This window comes from Microtus ochrogaster, chromosome 5, assembly GCF_000317375.1.
Source record: "Microtus ochrogaster isolate Prairie Vole_2 chromosome 5, MicOch1.0, whole genome shotgun sequence".
In the NCBI taxonomy this organism is placed as follows: Eukaryota; Metazoa; Chordata; class Mammalia; order Rodentia; family Cricetidae; genus Microtus; species Microtus ochrogaster.
The window spans coordinates 91,893,539-91,906,487 of NC_022012.1; the positions used below are offsets into that span (position 1 = coordinate 91,893,539).

General features: G+C 46.1%; 1 protein-coding gene across 5 annotated transcripts in view; it reads right to left on the reverse strand.

Moving 5' to 3' along the window:
* Scn10a (sodium voltage-gated channel alpha subunit 10) overlaps positions 1 to 12,176 on the reverse strand; it is a 97,048-nt gene extending 84,872 nt beyond the window's left edge. For all 5 annotated transcript variants that reach the window (XM_026779226.1, XM_005348099.2, XM_005348098.2 and 2 more), the window contains exons 1-3: positions 11,907 to 12,176; positions 9,233 to 9,351; positions 5,410 to 5,490 (exon numbers count right to left, since the gene is read on the reverse strand). In XM_026779226.1, the coding sequence (XP_026635027.1) occupies positions 5,410 to 5,490; positions 9,233 to 9,351; positions 11,907 to 12,176 (470 nt within the window). The remainder of the gene's footprint in view (positions 1 to 5,409; positions 5,491 to 9,232; positions 9,352 to 11,906) is intronic.
* Positions 12,177 to 12,949: the final 773 nt, after the last annotated feature.

The window sequence follows — 12,949 nt, forward strand, 5'->3', positions numbered from 1 at the left end:
TGTTCTTATGTTTGTGCTGCTTATACCGGTGCTGTCACCGCACTGGCATTTTGAGGGTAAAGCACATGCAGCCTGTCTTCCGTATTTAACCACAGTCCCCAGGTTACTCCCGAATGACTCACATTGAGAAGGAAAACACTTGCCTTACAAGTCCTGAAGGGCAGAAAATCTAATGCAGTATCATCTCAACCATGTACAATATGAGTCTCATAAGTTTCTTAGGCATTATATTCTGGTTTATATTTTTCAGTGTTTGCCATTTTACGCAGTACTCATTTATTTTTGAATTATTATTATGATTATGATTGCTACTATTTTGTTTTGAGACAGGATCCCACTCTAACCCAAGCTAGCCTGAAACTCCCTCTGCAGACCAAACTTGCCTTGGACTTATCACCATCCTCCTGCCTCAGCCTCTTGAGTGTTGGGATTACAGGTTTGTTTATGCTCAGACTTCAGGTTTATAAATTGTGTTGCTTTTAAAATGTCTCACCAGGACACATGCACATCACAAACAAACATTACCACGTGGGCAGTGACGTAGTCCCTGGAAAGCGAAGGCTTCGCTAGTCCGGCTAGCTGCAAGGCAATGCTGTCGGCCGGATGACTTCAATGACAGAAGCTAATCTCCTCATGACTGGAAGGCTGAACAAGGGAAAGACTGGAAAAGGTCCCCTTCTTGCACTGTAGGTGGCTGCCTTCTCCTGTATCCTCCCAGGGCATGGAGAGCAATTGGGTTTTTCTTCCTTGTAGAGTGTAGAAGTTCCGTAGCTACGCTAACCCTAACCCTGGTGACCTCACTGAGCCTCTCCTTGAAGGCTCCCATTTCAACATGGTAACACAAGAGGTCAGGGCTCCGACCTTATGAATCTGGGGACAGAGCACAGATTCTGTATGACTGTTCATGCCCCCAATGGAATGTCTTGACTATGTGCAGTCCCTATCCAACAACATTCTCCTGTCTCGGGGCTCCTCTCCACATATTTTGCATTTTCACAGTTATTATCTCTATTTTGAACTCCTATTATGCTAGGGTTTGAATGTGTCTCCTCAAAAATGTGTGTTTTGACCAGGTGTGGTGACAGAACCTGCCATTCCAGCACTGACCCAAGGTTTGAGGGGTGTTGCCAGGAGGATGAGGGCTTCAAGGCTAACTTGAGGTACATAGCAAATTCAAAGCCAGCCTGGGCTTCATGAGACCCCGTCTCAAGACAAAACAAGACCTATTTTGCAGACTTAACTGCCCAGCTCATATATTTTAAACCCTTTCTTACTTATTTACTCATTATCTTTTGTGTGTGTGCACCCATATATGCACATGGGTACACTCGTGTCGTAACTGAGTGGAGGTCACAGGACAGCATACAGTGGACCGCTCTCACCTTCCACGGTGTGGATCCTAGGGACTAACTCTTGTCGGGCTGGGCAGCGAGTATCTTTTAAACCCCAAGACATGTCACCAGCTCCTAGTTCGTATATTTTCAAGGTGGGTCTTAGGGAGGGAGCTAGGATTAGATGAGGTCATGGGAGGAGGCCTTCGCAGTGGCTTTACAAGGAGACCAAACTAGGCTCCTATGGTTACCATTTCTTACTGTACTGTAATGCTGCCAATGGCTCTTACCAGAGGCCATGCAGGTGCTGGCGCCATGCTCTTGGATTCCCTGTTCTGCATAACTACTAGTCGGTAAATATGATTTGCAAATTACTAAAGCCTCCGGCACTTTGTTATAGCAAGAGGAAGTCGACTAAGTCAGTTCCTAAGTAAAATTGCCTTACTGACCTTCACATTTTGTGTGAATGGAATCATAGTAATAGAATCCTTTAGTTTGGGTCAACAATCTGTGCGTAAGACTGCTATGGGATAATGCTCTTGTACACTGTAAAGATTTGTTGCTCATGTTGGTTTAATAAAATACTGATTGGCCAGTAGCCAGGCAGGAAGTATAGGTGGGGCAACCAGACTAGGAGAATTCTGGGAAAAGGAAAGGCAGAGACAATCATCCAGATGCAGAGGAAGCAAGATGAGAAAGCCTCACTGAGAAAAGGTACCAAGTCACGTGGTTAAACACAGATAAGAATTATGGGTTAATTTAAGTTATAAGAGCTAATTAGTAATAAGCCTGAGCAACAGGCCGAACAGTTTATAATTAATATTAGTCTGTGTGTTATTTGGGACTGAAGGGCTGCAGGACCAGGTGGGAGTGAAACTCCATCAACACAGGACTCATTCCTGTTCTCATATGGACTCATGGTTCATCTACATTCATTGCTATAAATTATCCAATTAAGAATATAGCAAACATTTAATACACCGAACAGTTGCGTATGTTTGAGTTATTTCTGCGTTGCTTCCTCAAAGCTGGGTTTCGGTGCCCACAGATAGTAATTGGGATGAGTGTGGGCACCTGAGTGCAATAGAAGAGCACAGCGTGTGCACGTCCTTCCCTTTATTAGCAGCCACTGGTATCAAAAGTTCTCCAAATCTGAACACTCCCTACCACCAGCATAACCGCTTCCAGTACTCCACATCTTTATAGATACTTGGAATGGTGGCCGTCCAAGCATTTTCCTTATGTGATGAGTGCCTAGTCATCTCCCGCCTCAATAATTTTAAATTTGCCCTCCTCAATAAAAAATTTTTTTTAGGAATTTTCATGAGTTAATAGACCACTTGGAATTTCGCCTGTTCAAATTTTATCTTGCTCAAAATGCATGGACTGCCATATTTTTAAGTCTTGAGTTTTGGAGAGGGTTCAGAACTCTGGTGGGAGTTCCTTAGAATCGCGCTGGTACTGGTGTCTTTGTTCTCTTAAGAGCTGACTTCCAGGGACTGGAGAGATGGCTCAGCCGTGACAAGCCTTTGATGCTCTTACAGCGACCCTGGGTTCAGTTCCCAACACTCATATCAGGCAGCTCACAACATCTGTTACTGCAACTCCAGGGGATCCTATGTCCTCTTCTGGCTCCTGTGGGCACCACACTAGGGTGTACATATGCATGCATCTACATGTATGAAATAAATCTCAAGTAGTTACCTGAAAAAAGTTCTTAGTTTACCAAAGGGCATCTGTCCTTTTCCCTACTTGGTGTTTCCTGTATCATCTGTAATAAAACTTTTCCTCCCCTGAGGTCATATAAGTTTTCCTCTGGCCTTTGTTTCCCTTCTAAAGGTTTTATACCTTTGTATTTCACAAGGAAAGTTGGGGGCTAATCTACCGGGAACTGACTCTGGGGTTCGGTGTGCAGTTAGCTATGTAGTTTATTATGTTAGGGTCAACTAACTCTTCACACTCTTACCATAGACGGACCTTCCCTGCTGTTCTGTGGAGCCACCTTCATCACAAATTCATATCGGCACGCACACACACATGTGCACACACACATGTACACACACACGTGCATAGTATGCACGCATGCATGCACTGCTCTGCTTTCAGTCTGGCGAGCCTCGCAGCAATGGCTTTGAAGCCAATTTGACCCCAGTGGGGCAATTGCTCCTCCCCTGTTTTCCTTCCTCCAAAGTGTCTTGGCTATAATTTACTCTTTGTGTTTCCACGTACACTTTAGAGTCTAAATGCTTGTTGAGACTGATTGGGAATAACACTACATTGATTACTCATCTGTGCACGTTCTTCAATATTGAGACCTGCAGTCTAACAACATAGCATTATCTCCCCATTTGCTAGGGTTGTTTCTGTAATTTACTCAATGCCTTGGTATTTTTATTTCTAGAAGCTTGATATTTTAAAATACCAGTGTACATGATAATTTGAAAATTATTTTATTTCCAGCTTGTAGAATGCTGATACATACATACATAATTGGTTGATGTATATTAATACACACAGCTATTTCGATGTACAGTCTTATTAATTCTAGTAGACTAAGATCTAATTCACTAATTATTTATGTGTATCTTCTGTGTGTTCAAATGCACATAAATTCAGGTTCTCCTGAAGGCCACAAGAGGGGGTTGGGTTCCCTGGCGCTGCCCTCCATGGGCGTGTGCACTTGTGCATATGAGCACAGACTGGGCAGTTGTGAGCTGCCCGTGTGAGGACTGGGAATCCAACTCTGATCATCTTAGCCGCTGGGCCAGCCTCTGTCTTTAATAGATTCTCTAGGCAACACTGGATGTTTTGTGTACTCTGGATCATGTTCTGTAAAGTGTGACATGTTTGGCAGTCTTCTTACCCATGTACTTTGCTTTTCTTATTCTTGCCTTACTACACTACACTGGCCAGAACCCCCTCGATGAAGCTGAACTGATGAGACTAGAAGTCTCTGATATCTATTTTCCTTCTTTCATCTCAAAGAGAGAGATTTCCAGGCTTGCAATTACGTCTGATAAATGAAAACCCTTTTTGGAGGATACTGCTTTTTGAAGAATTAATGCTTTTTTTTTTATCAGAGTGTGATCATTTCTTTCTGTTTTGACTTCTCTCAGAGTTTTGACATCATGAGCAGAAACTGAACTTTATCAAATGGCATTTCCAGAGTCAGCTAAAATGGCTACACGATTTCTTTCCCTTTCCTAACAGAGATGGGGCATCGTTTTTATTGTGGCATGTGCTACTTTTAAAGATAGCAAGAATGTAAGGGGGGAAGAGAGAGAGCTTTTCAGAGACCCTGTTGTTACGTCTGAAGGCTTGAGCAAGGGCAGGGACACCTTCCCAGCTGTGGTACCACATCTGTTTTCAGAGAACTCTTCTGTTCTCAAGCAATAGAGGTTTCATGTACCAACCGGGGACACAGGCAACCTAGAAATGCTGCAGTCCTTTTGAAGCATCTGAGCTGGGATACCTACCCACCTCAGCCATGGATCATTCTGTGAACAGATCCCAGACCCGCTATTCATAGTCCTTTTTTCTTTTGCTCCGCCTCTTCAAGTGTAGGCCTTCCCTGCACCTCATTCTCGCATGCTTAGCTCATGTGTGTGCATGTGTGTGTGCATGCGTGTGTGTGCATGCGTGCATACATGAGTGTGTGTGTGTGTGTGTGTGTGTGTGTGTGTGTGCATGTGTGTGTGCATGCGTGCATACATGAGTGTGTGTGTGTATGTGTGTGTGTGTGTGTGTGTGTGTGTGTGTAGCCGGGAGGACTCATCTGCCCAGGGCATTGAAGTCTAATGACAACAGACCTTCTTGGCAACAGAGTTTTGAGTGGCATCCATAATGTTCCACTGTGGAGTCAAGGTTGAGAGCCACTAATCTACACTGTCCTGAAGTTCAAAACTATACATGTGCTTAGGAAAAAGGCACGCCGACGAAACCTGACCATTGCAAAGTCAAGTAGGCAACAGAATTCAGACTTATCAAGGTAAAGACTGGCGAGACAAACAAACAAACAGAGGCCGCTAAGAAAGCAAGGACAGCGAGAAAGCGCAAGAGAGGTGGCGATTTTACTCACTCGATTTTCTCCGGAAGATCGCTTTGGGTCATGCATACACAGTTGAACAAAATTGTGATGGTAATGAATATGGAGAACCAGCTGTGGGGCCATGTTAAGGACAAGTGGGAATCTCCATCTGCCCTCAGCCCCCTTGGGTCGCCTTGCTGCCGGACGTGAAGCTCGTGACTCAGCTAACACCGGCTTTCACGAGTGCTGAGTGCCTGCCCATCTGAGAAGTCTGTCTTTATTATGAATAGTAAAAGCAGTTCTGATAGCAATAACGAGGGCGTGGAATATTGAACCCGGGGCAGCTTTCATCACTTACAGCGAGGATCTGAGCAAACGGCATGGTGAGTCCTCAAAGCCTTTCGGATCATGCTGTGTCATGCCGCCCGGTAACCATAGTTACCAGGTAGAGGTTATTACTGCTTATGAAAATCACTTTAGTTAGATTGCTTTCCTAAGCTGAGCTCAACCACACTGAAGCCATGGATTCTGGGTTGGGATGGCCAAAGCAGGCCCAGGAAGTGAAATGCTGGCTCTGGAGGAATATTCCAAGGAGAATGAGATGTTACAAGTCAGAGAGAGGCTCTGAGGAGTGGAGCCTTGACTAAGGATACTCAAAGGGGAGGGCGGCCTTGAAAGGAAGAAGAGTGCGCAGGAGTAAATAAACGGAGTTAGGGAGAATCTAAAGCAGACCTCTCCTGGGCAGACAGTGCCTCGGGACTGGAGGAGCTCCTAAGTCCCTTCCTAAGGAGAAAGCGCTGTCTGGAGAGAAGTGTTACCCACAGGGTAAGGATGGAATTCGTCCCTGGTCATTTCAGCTCAAGTAGAAATATTTAAACCCATCTTAGTTTTCTGTAAACAGCTTTCACATTTTTTATTCTAGATTTACTTAGGAAGACATCTGTCTGAATAGAGACCAATGAAACCACATTTTCCTGCTGATTGATGGCTAAGAATTATGTTCACATGGGGGAGACTTAACTCAGGACGGAAATTTAAATTATATCCTCAGTTCTGCAGATCCTTACAAGTTGCGTGATATCGCATGTCTGTGAAGGTATTCACAAAAATGGGATTGGAATTACAATTTTGATTGAATCTTGGGGCTGTAGTCACCAAACTTATTAAAATTAAGTATATCTGTGCACACTTTGTGAGGGGGAGACCCCTCACCAGACCTCTGTCCAGTGTGACACCATCAGGGAATTAGTCATTCGTCAGATCTCAAGACGAAAGACCATGTGTTGTCACTTGGCTATTAAGAGAAATTTTATTTCTAATTATCTGTTATTTACTTATCTCAACGTAATTTAACTGTAATCCATGGAGGATGGTTTGTGCGTTGACTATTTCTCTTTATTTGAGATTTCCGTGACACTGTTTTGATCTTCCTTTAGAAAGTAAGAAGCAGTTTTGATGAACAGTGCAACTCTGACAGAGCTAGCTAAAGGAAGAATGTTTAAAATCTTGAATCTCCGATACTACTATTTTAAAAGTAAAAGCCCTTGCTTTGTTTCACGCAGAACAATATAATTTATATAGTGAATAAGCGATCATGATATGACTTGATATAGTTTTAAACAGAAGAAAATCTGGAGAAAATTCAGGTTGCCAAACCCCAACCTGCAAACAATTAAAAAAAACACTCTATAAAATGGGTGAAAGCAAGAGATGTTTCCAGTGACCAGTTACCTGATCACTCGTGCACTGAAGGCCAAGGGAAATGAACAGAAAGCCCAACTTCCCATTCCTTGTCTAAAGGAGGAACACGCTGAGGTCCTTCAGATGCAAAACTGGGTCTTGCTGCTTCAATGCCCAGAAGTTGAATTCAGATGTGTTTTCAAAAAAGAAACATTTTACCCAAGTAGAAAAGGCCCACTGAGAGAATTATTACCTTACTCTGTGTCCATTCACTTTCTGTCTTCCTCTACCCTGAAGACCCTGCCCCAGAGACGCCGCAGGCTGGACCTGTGACCTCGGGACGTTTATCAGATGCCTCTGTGTGTTGGTTTCATTATCTGTAAAATGGGGTTCTAAACCTTCATCAAGGCTTCTGTGCCAGTGACAGTGTTGACACTTGGGAAGTAGTTAGCCACTGGGGGCCTGCTATCATCATGAAGTATTCTGAAGAATCTAAAAATTCTAAGATTCAATTCAGAAAGCAGAACTCCTGTTGGGTAGCCACAAAGATAACCACAGCAAGGGAAAACGGGCTGTGCATTGTCAGGCAGGGTAGTTACAGAGTGAGCATGTGGCTGGCTCTGTGCCAGGCTTCCTAGCTCGGGTACCGTTGGCAACTTCCCAAACTGCTCCACAGTGGCTGGGGTGGGGTAGAGGAAGAAAGAATCCCTTCAGGGGGCTACTGTCTGCCACGCAACAGGTCAAGGCTCTTCTGAACATGAACTTCCTAGAAGCCAACTTCCTGTCATTGAGAAATGCCAGTTTGAGAGACGCCTGGAGGCCAAGGCCAAGTCCTCCTTTGTCTTACTGCTTTGGCTTGGATTGAATAAGAACACAGAACATAAACAAAACTGGAGGTGGCATCTGGTGCCCCCCAAAGCAGCCAAGGCAATGCAGACCTGGGGACTAAGATGTTTGATTATGTTTCTCTGTGGCAGGATCCTTGGACAAACTGTATCTTTAACCTGCTGGCACTGAGAGTAACTCACGATACCGGCAGCGCCTCATGATTGGTGAGGTCCCATGGAAGATGATCAGGGCTCAGCTTGTCATGGCAGGTTCTCTTTGCTGCCCGGGAGGCATTTCTTTTTTGTGTAATGAGCAATCTCCCCAGCATGGCAGAGGATAGTGTAGCGACTCATGCCTGTGCCTCTGGTCCCAAAGAGCCTGACATCTTATTACCTCACAACATAGGAAAAGCAGGCCATGATTGATGGTAAGGCTGGGCCTGGGGCATTGGTAAAACTCACCTCATAAAGAAGACATTTGGTGGGGCTGGAGACATTTGTTCAGCGGTTAAAAGCACGGGCTGCTCTTCCAGAGGACCCAGGTTCAATCCCCAGCACCCACACGGCAGCTGAACTGTCTGTAACTCTAGTTCCAGGGAATCTGATATGCTCACACATACATGCACACAAAACACCAATGCAGCACATAAAATAAAAATATTTCTTTTAAAAAAGAGGACATTTGGGGCTGGATGTGGTTTTATATATTTCAGTCTGGTATCATAGTCATTCTGTTGCTGAGAATGAAGTGGAATTAGGATCCTCCAGTATCCTGGTTGATACTGAATGTTGGGATTATAGCCACGCACCATCATGTATGGTTTATATGGTCCTGGGGATTGAACTTAGGACTTCATGCATGTTAGGAAAACACTATCAGCTGAGCCTTGCAAGAAAAAACATTTCAAGGTGTGTTTCCACAGCTGTATCCAGGTGAGTTGGCAGTGACCCTGGTCTGTGTGAGCACTTCTTCTGTCTGGAGACTATTGGGGTGGGGGGGAGTCATTGAGAACACAAAGATCACACACAGGGGCCGGCAAGATGGCTCAGTGGTTAAGAACACTTGCTGTTCTATCAGAGGGCCGGACCCACATCAGTTGGCTCACAAACGTCTGTAACTCCAGCTTTGAGGGAACGGAAGCCTTTTCCTGGCTTCTACAGGCAGCTATGCACACAGGTGTGCACACATACACCCAACACAGACAAGATAGATTAAAAAACCCACAAACAATGCTCTCAGTGTGATGACGCCGCGGTCTCGGGATTCAGTTGGTGGGAAGCTCCGCTGCTAAGCTCTAAGGAAGACGCCAGACGTCACCGGCAGAGCCCGCGTCTAAAGCACAGAGGCGCACACGTGCAAAGGATACGAGTGGACGGACACCTTGATGGCGGTTCTTCTGATCAGGTTGAAGGGACTGAAGAGAAACAGTGCCCAAGTGGCACTGAACCTGGAAATGGTCCTGCCTTTATTCAACACCATGAATGTCTAGAACAAAAGCAAAAGCAGACTGCGGTGAGAAGCCAGATCCTGGGTGGCATCCTCTCAGGCTCAAGAACCGAAACCCATTGGCCATCTAGTGGAGGTGCAGACAGTTAGAGAGGGCAAGAGAGCGGAGCCACATCCTCACCCACTCCACGGGTTGACTGAGTACCGGGGAGAGCCCATTGGGAGGCTTCATGGACAGGCTGCTGATTCAAGGGCTGGATGTACACACGCCCGGGAGAGAATTCTGACCTCAGATGGCTGAGCTCAGTTGCATTTAATTCATTGCGTGTGTGTGTGTGTGTGTGTGTGTGTGTGTGTGTGTGTGTGTACGCACGCATATGCATGAGTTGAGGGGGCAAGGGTCAACCTCAAATTCACTCCTCGGGACCCTTCCACTCTTTTTATATTTGAGACAGAATCTCTCAAGAGCCTTGTGAGGTGGGGTTTGTCAGCCAGTAAGCCCCAGAGATCCACCTGCTTCTGCTTCCTCCTCAGGGATGAGATTACTTTAGCCCCCCAACATGTGTCCTAGGAATCAAATTAGATCCCTACGGTTGTTCAACAAGCATGTCACTGACTGAGTCCATCTCCCCAACCCCAACATTTAACTCGCTTCTGTCTAGAGGACCCTGGTCCTGTGAACCCCCTGCTTTCCACTGCCTGAACCTTGCTCTAAAGCATCTCTCAGTCCCTCCTCTGTTCTCGGGGAGAGAGAGGAAGGAGAAAGACATTGCCAAGTGCCTTATCTGTTTACAAACTGCATTTGCAATGGCTTGCTCCAGCTCCTTGTCATTCCCAAGCATGGACTTACCATGTGTTGGCTGCACAGAACACCTAAGATACAGCACAGGAGAGGAAACGGTCATGGGCATCACTGTAGACTCTTAGCTCTCAGCTCTTTTGATTTAAGACTCTAGTTTAGTGTGTGTGTGTGTGTGTGTGTGTGTGTGTGTGTGTGTGTGTGTGGTCAGTGTTCCCTAGCTGTAACAAAACATCATGGGAAATAAACCTAAAGGGAGGAAAGGTTTGTTTCCATGCACAGTTTCAGAGGTGTCTCTTCATCCATGCTTGCTTGACCTTGTCACTTTGGGTGAAACAGTTCATCACGTAGCAAGTCTACACAGAGGAAAAACACCCACCTCACAGTGCCAGGAAGCCAAAAGAGGAAGAGGAAGGGTCTGGGAACACTGACTCCCCCCAGACACACATGTAAATGTGTATATATCATGTTTGCATGTGTGTATACACCCTGTAATGGCCAGTATTGTCAAGATGACACAATCTAGAATTCCTCGGCAGAGTCTCAGTGAGCGGTGGTCTAGATTAGAGTCACCTGTTGGCATGTATGTGGTGGGGTTATCATGCTAGTCAAGGCAGGAAGACCCAATCAGTGTGGGTGGTACCATCAGCAGGCAGAATCCTGGGCTGTGTGAGAGCAGAGAGAGCAAACTAAGTACTAGCATGCATGCATGCATTGCTCTTCTCTTCAGACTACAGGCACAATGTAACTCCCTCGAGCTCCCTCTGCCATGGCTTTGTGACCATGATGGAGGGTAGCTGGGGTGAGGAGCTTTAGGGAAAATTTAGGGAAGTCTTTCCCCTAAATTGCTCATGTCAGAGTATTCTATTACAGCAATAGGGCAGGAAAGTAGGAATATGCCATATTCTTTTTATTTTTTTCTGAGACAAAGCCTCTCTGTGTAACCCCGGCCATCATAGAACTCACTCTGTAGTCTAGGTTGGCCTCAAACTCACGGAGATCTGCCTGTCTCTGCCTCCTGAGTGCTGGGGTTAAAGGTGTGTGCCACCCCCACCAGGCTCACATACCATGTTCTTTTTTGTGTGTTTTTGGTTTTTTTTTGTTTTGTTTTTTTGTTTTTTTTAAGACAGGGTTTCCCTGAGTAACAGCCATAGTTGTCCTGGAACTAGCTCTTATAGACCAGCCTGGCCTTGAACTCACAGAGATCTGCTTGCCTCTGCCTCGCAAGTGTTGGGATTAAAGGCGTGCTCCACCACTGTCCAGCAACATGCCACGTTCTTAAGAAACTTTAAAAGTCAGGAACACATAGGCACACCTTCCAGTGGCTGTTGTTGATGTTACTCCCTTGGTTACCACTCATAAGACCAAGGAAGAAAGTCATGATAGCTGACTATTATTTCAAGACAGTTTGGCTTCATAACCCGTGAGAGACTGGAAGACTCCAGGGGCTCCAAGACCACACTTTAGAGATTCCTGGCTTAGGGCATTCCTCTCTCGACTTCAAAATCCCTGCTCTCATCTGCAAAGAGAGCCACCACCTCTAGAGGCCCTAGGCTAGGACTCACCTGTGGGAACAAGCAACTTTCCAAGCCCTTTCTGCAGCAGCCGTCTGCTTTGGGGGTTTGGGTTTAGTTTGTCCCCATCACAAGTCCTTAAAGGTGCAGAGAGAAGGGTTTTGTCTGCCCATTCTTTAGTAAAAAGCCACTTCTCTGGGGGTGAGGGCTTTCTGGGCTGTGTGGGACTGAGGCCGGCTCGCCAAAAGCTGAGCACAGATGTTCCCAATGGCAGCTCTTACCCGGTGTGTGCTGTAGAACGGGTCTAGGTCCTCCAGGGGCTCCCCAACCAGTTCCGCGGGGAGCTCACCATAGAACCTGGGCAGCTGGTTGCAGGCTTTCAAATCTAGCTGAGGCCTGGGCTTCTCATCCTGGCCCTTCCGCTCTCCACGCTTAGCTTTGGCCTTCTTGGCGGCACGATGGGCCGCAATTTGCTTCTCGATCTCTGCCAGCGACTCCGGAGTGAACCGCCGGAAGTTAGTAGTTTCCACGGACCCAAAGGGGAACTCCATTTTCTCATTCTTCTTGAAGGAGAATTCACACTCTTATGGGAGGAAAATAACCAGAGAGGTGACAACTTGCCCACTGGAACTCTCCCTTCAGTCACCCTCCTTGATTGCTGAAACAGCCCCCATCCTCGAGTCCAGCTCCTCACGTACAAGCCCGCCCACCATGGCCAACAGAATGCATCCTCTGCAGACCCGGCTACAGAATCCAGTCTCTGCTCCGTATGCCCGAAGTCATTGTTCCCCCGTCACTTTGTAACAAACCTCAGTCTGTTTGTTTCCCCTCAAAGCAGCTTTAGACCTTTGGTCATCTTCCCGCATCTCTAGGGTCGCCCGGCTAGAGCCTGCCGCTGGCTTCACCGAAGACTCCAGCTCTTGATCCCCACCTTAACTCTCTCCCTTCTTTCTCACCACACATTTTATCTGCTGGTGGTTTTTTTTTTTTTTTTTCTGTTTCTCACTTTCTTTGAACTTCTGTGAGCCTCACTGCCCACAGCAGGAGAGTTTTCCCCATAACCACGTTAGATTAGACTTCCCCACTTAAACCCCAAGACCAGGTCAATTTATGGCCGTTGGATTCAGCTTTCTTTGAAATCTGGCTGCTTTAGCTCGAACCTGACAATAAAGATGTTCAGAAGTGTGGGGATTAGCTGGATTTCCTGGCCAGCAGTTTCCTCTAGTCTGAGATTTTAACTCTGTGCTGACTATCTCTGTCTCTTCATGGAGAAAGCCAATGACCATATCTTCCTGTTGCTGGAGAAAGACAGATCACCAAATCT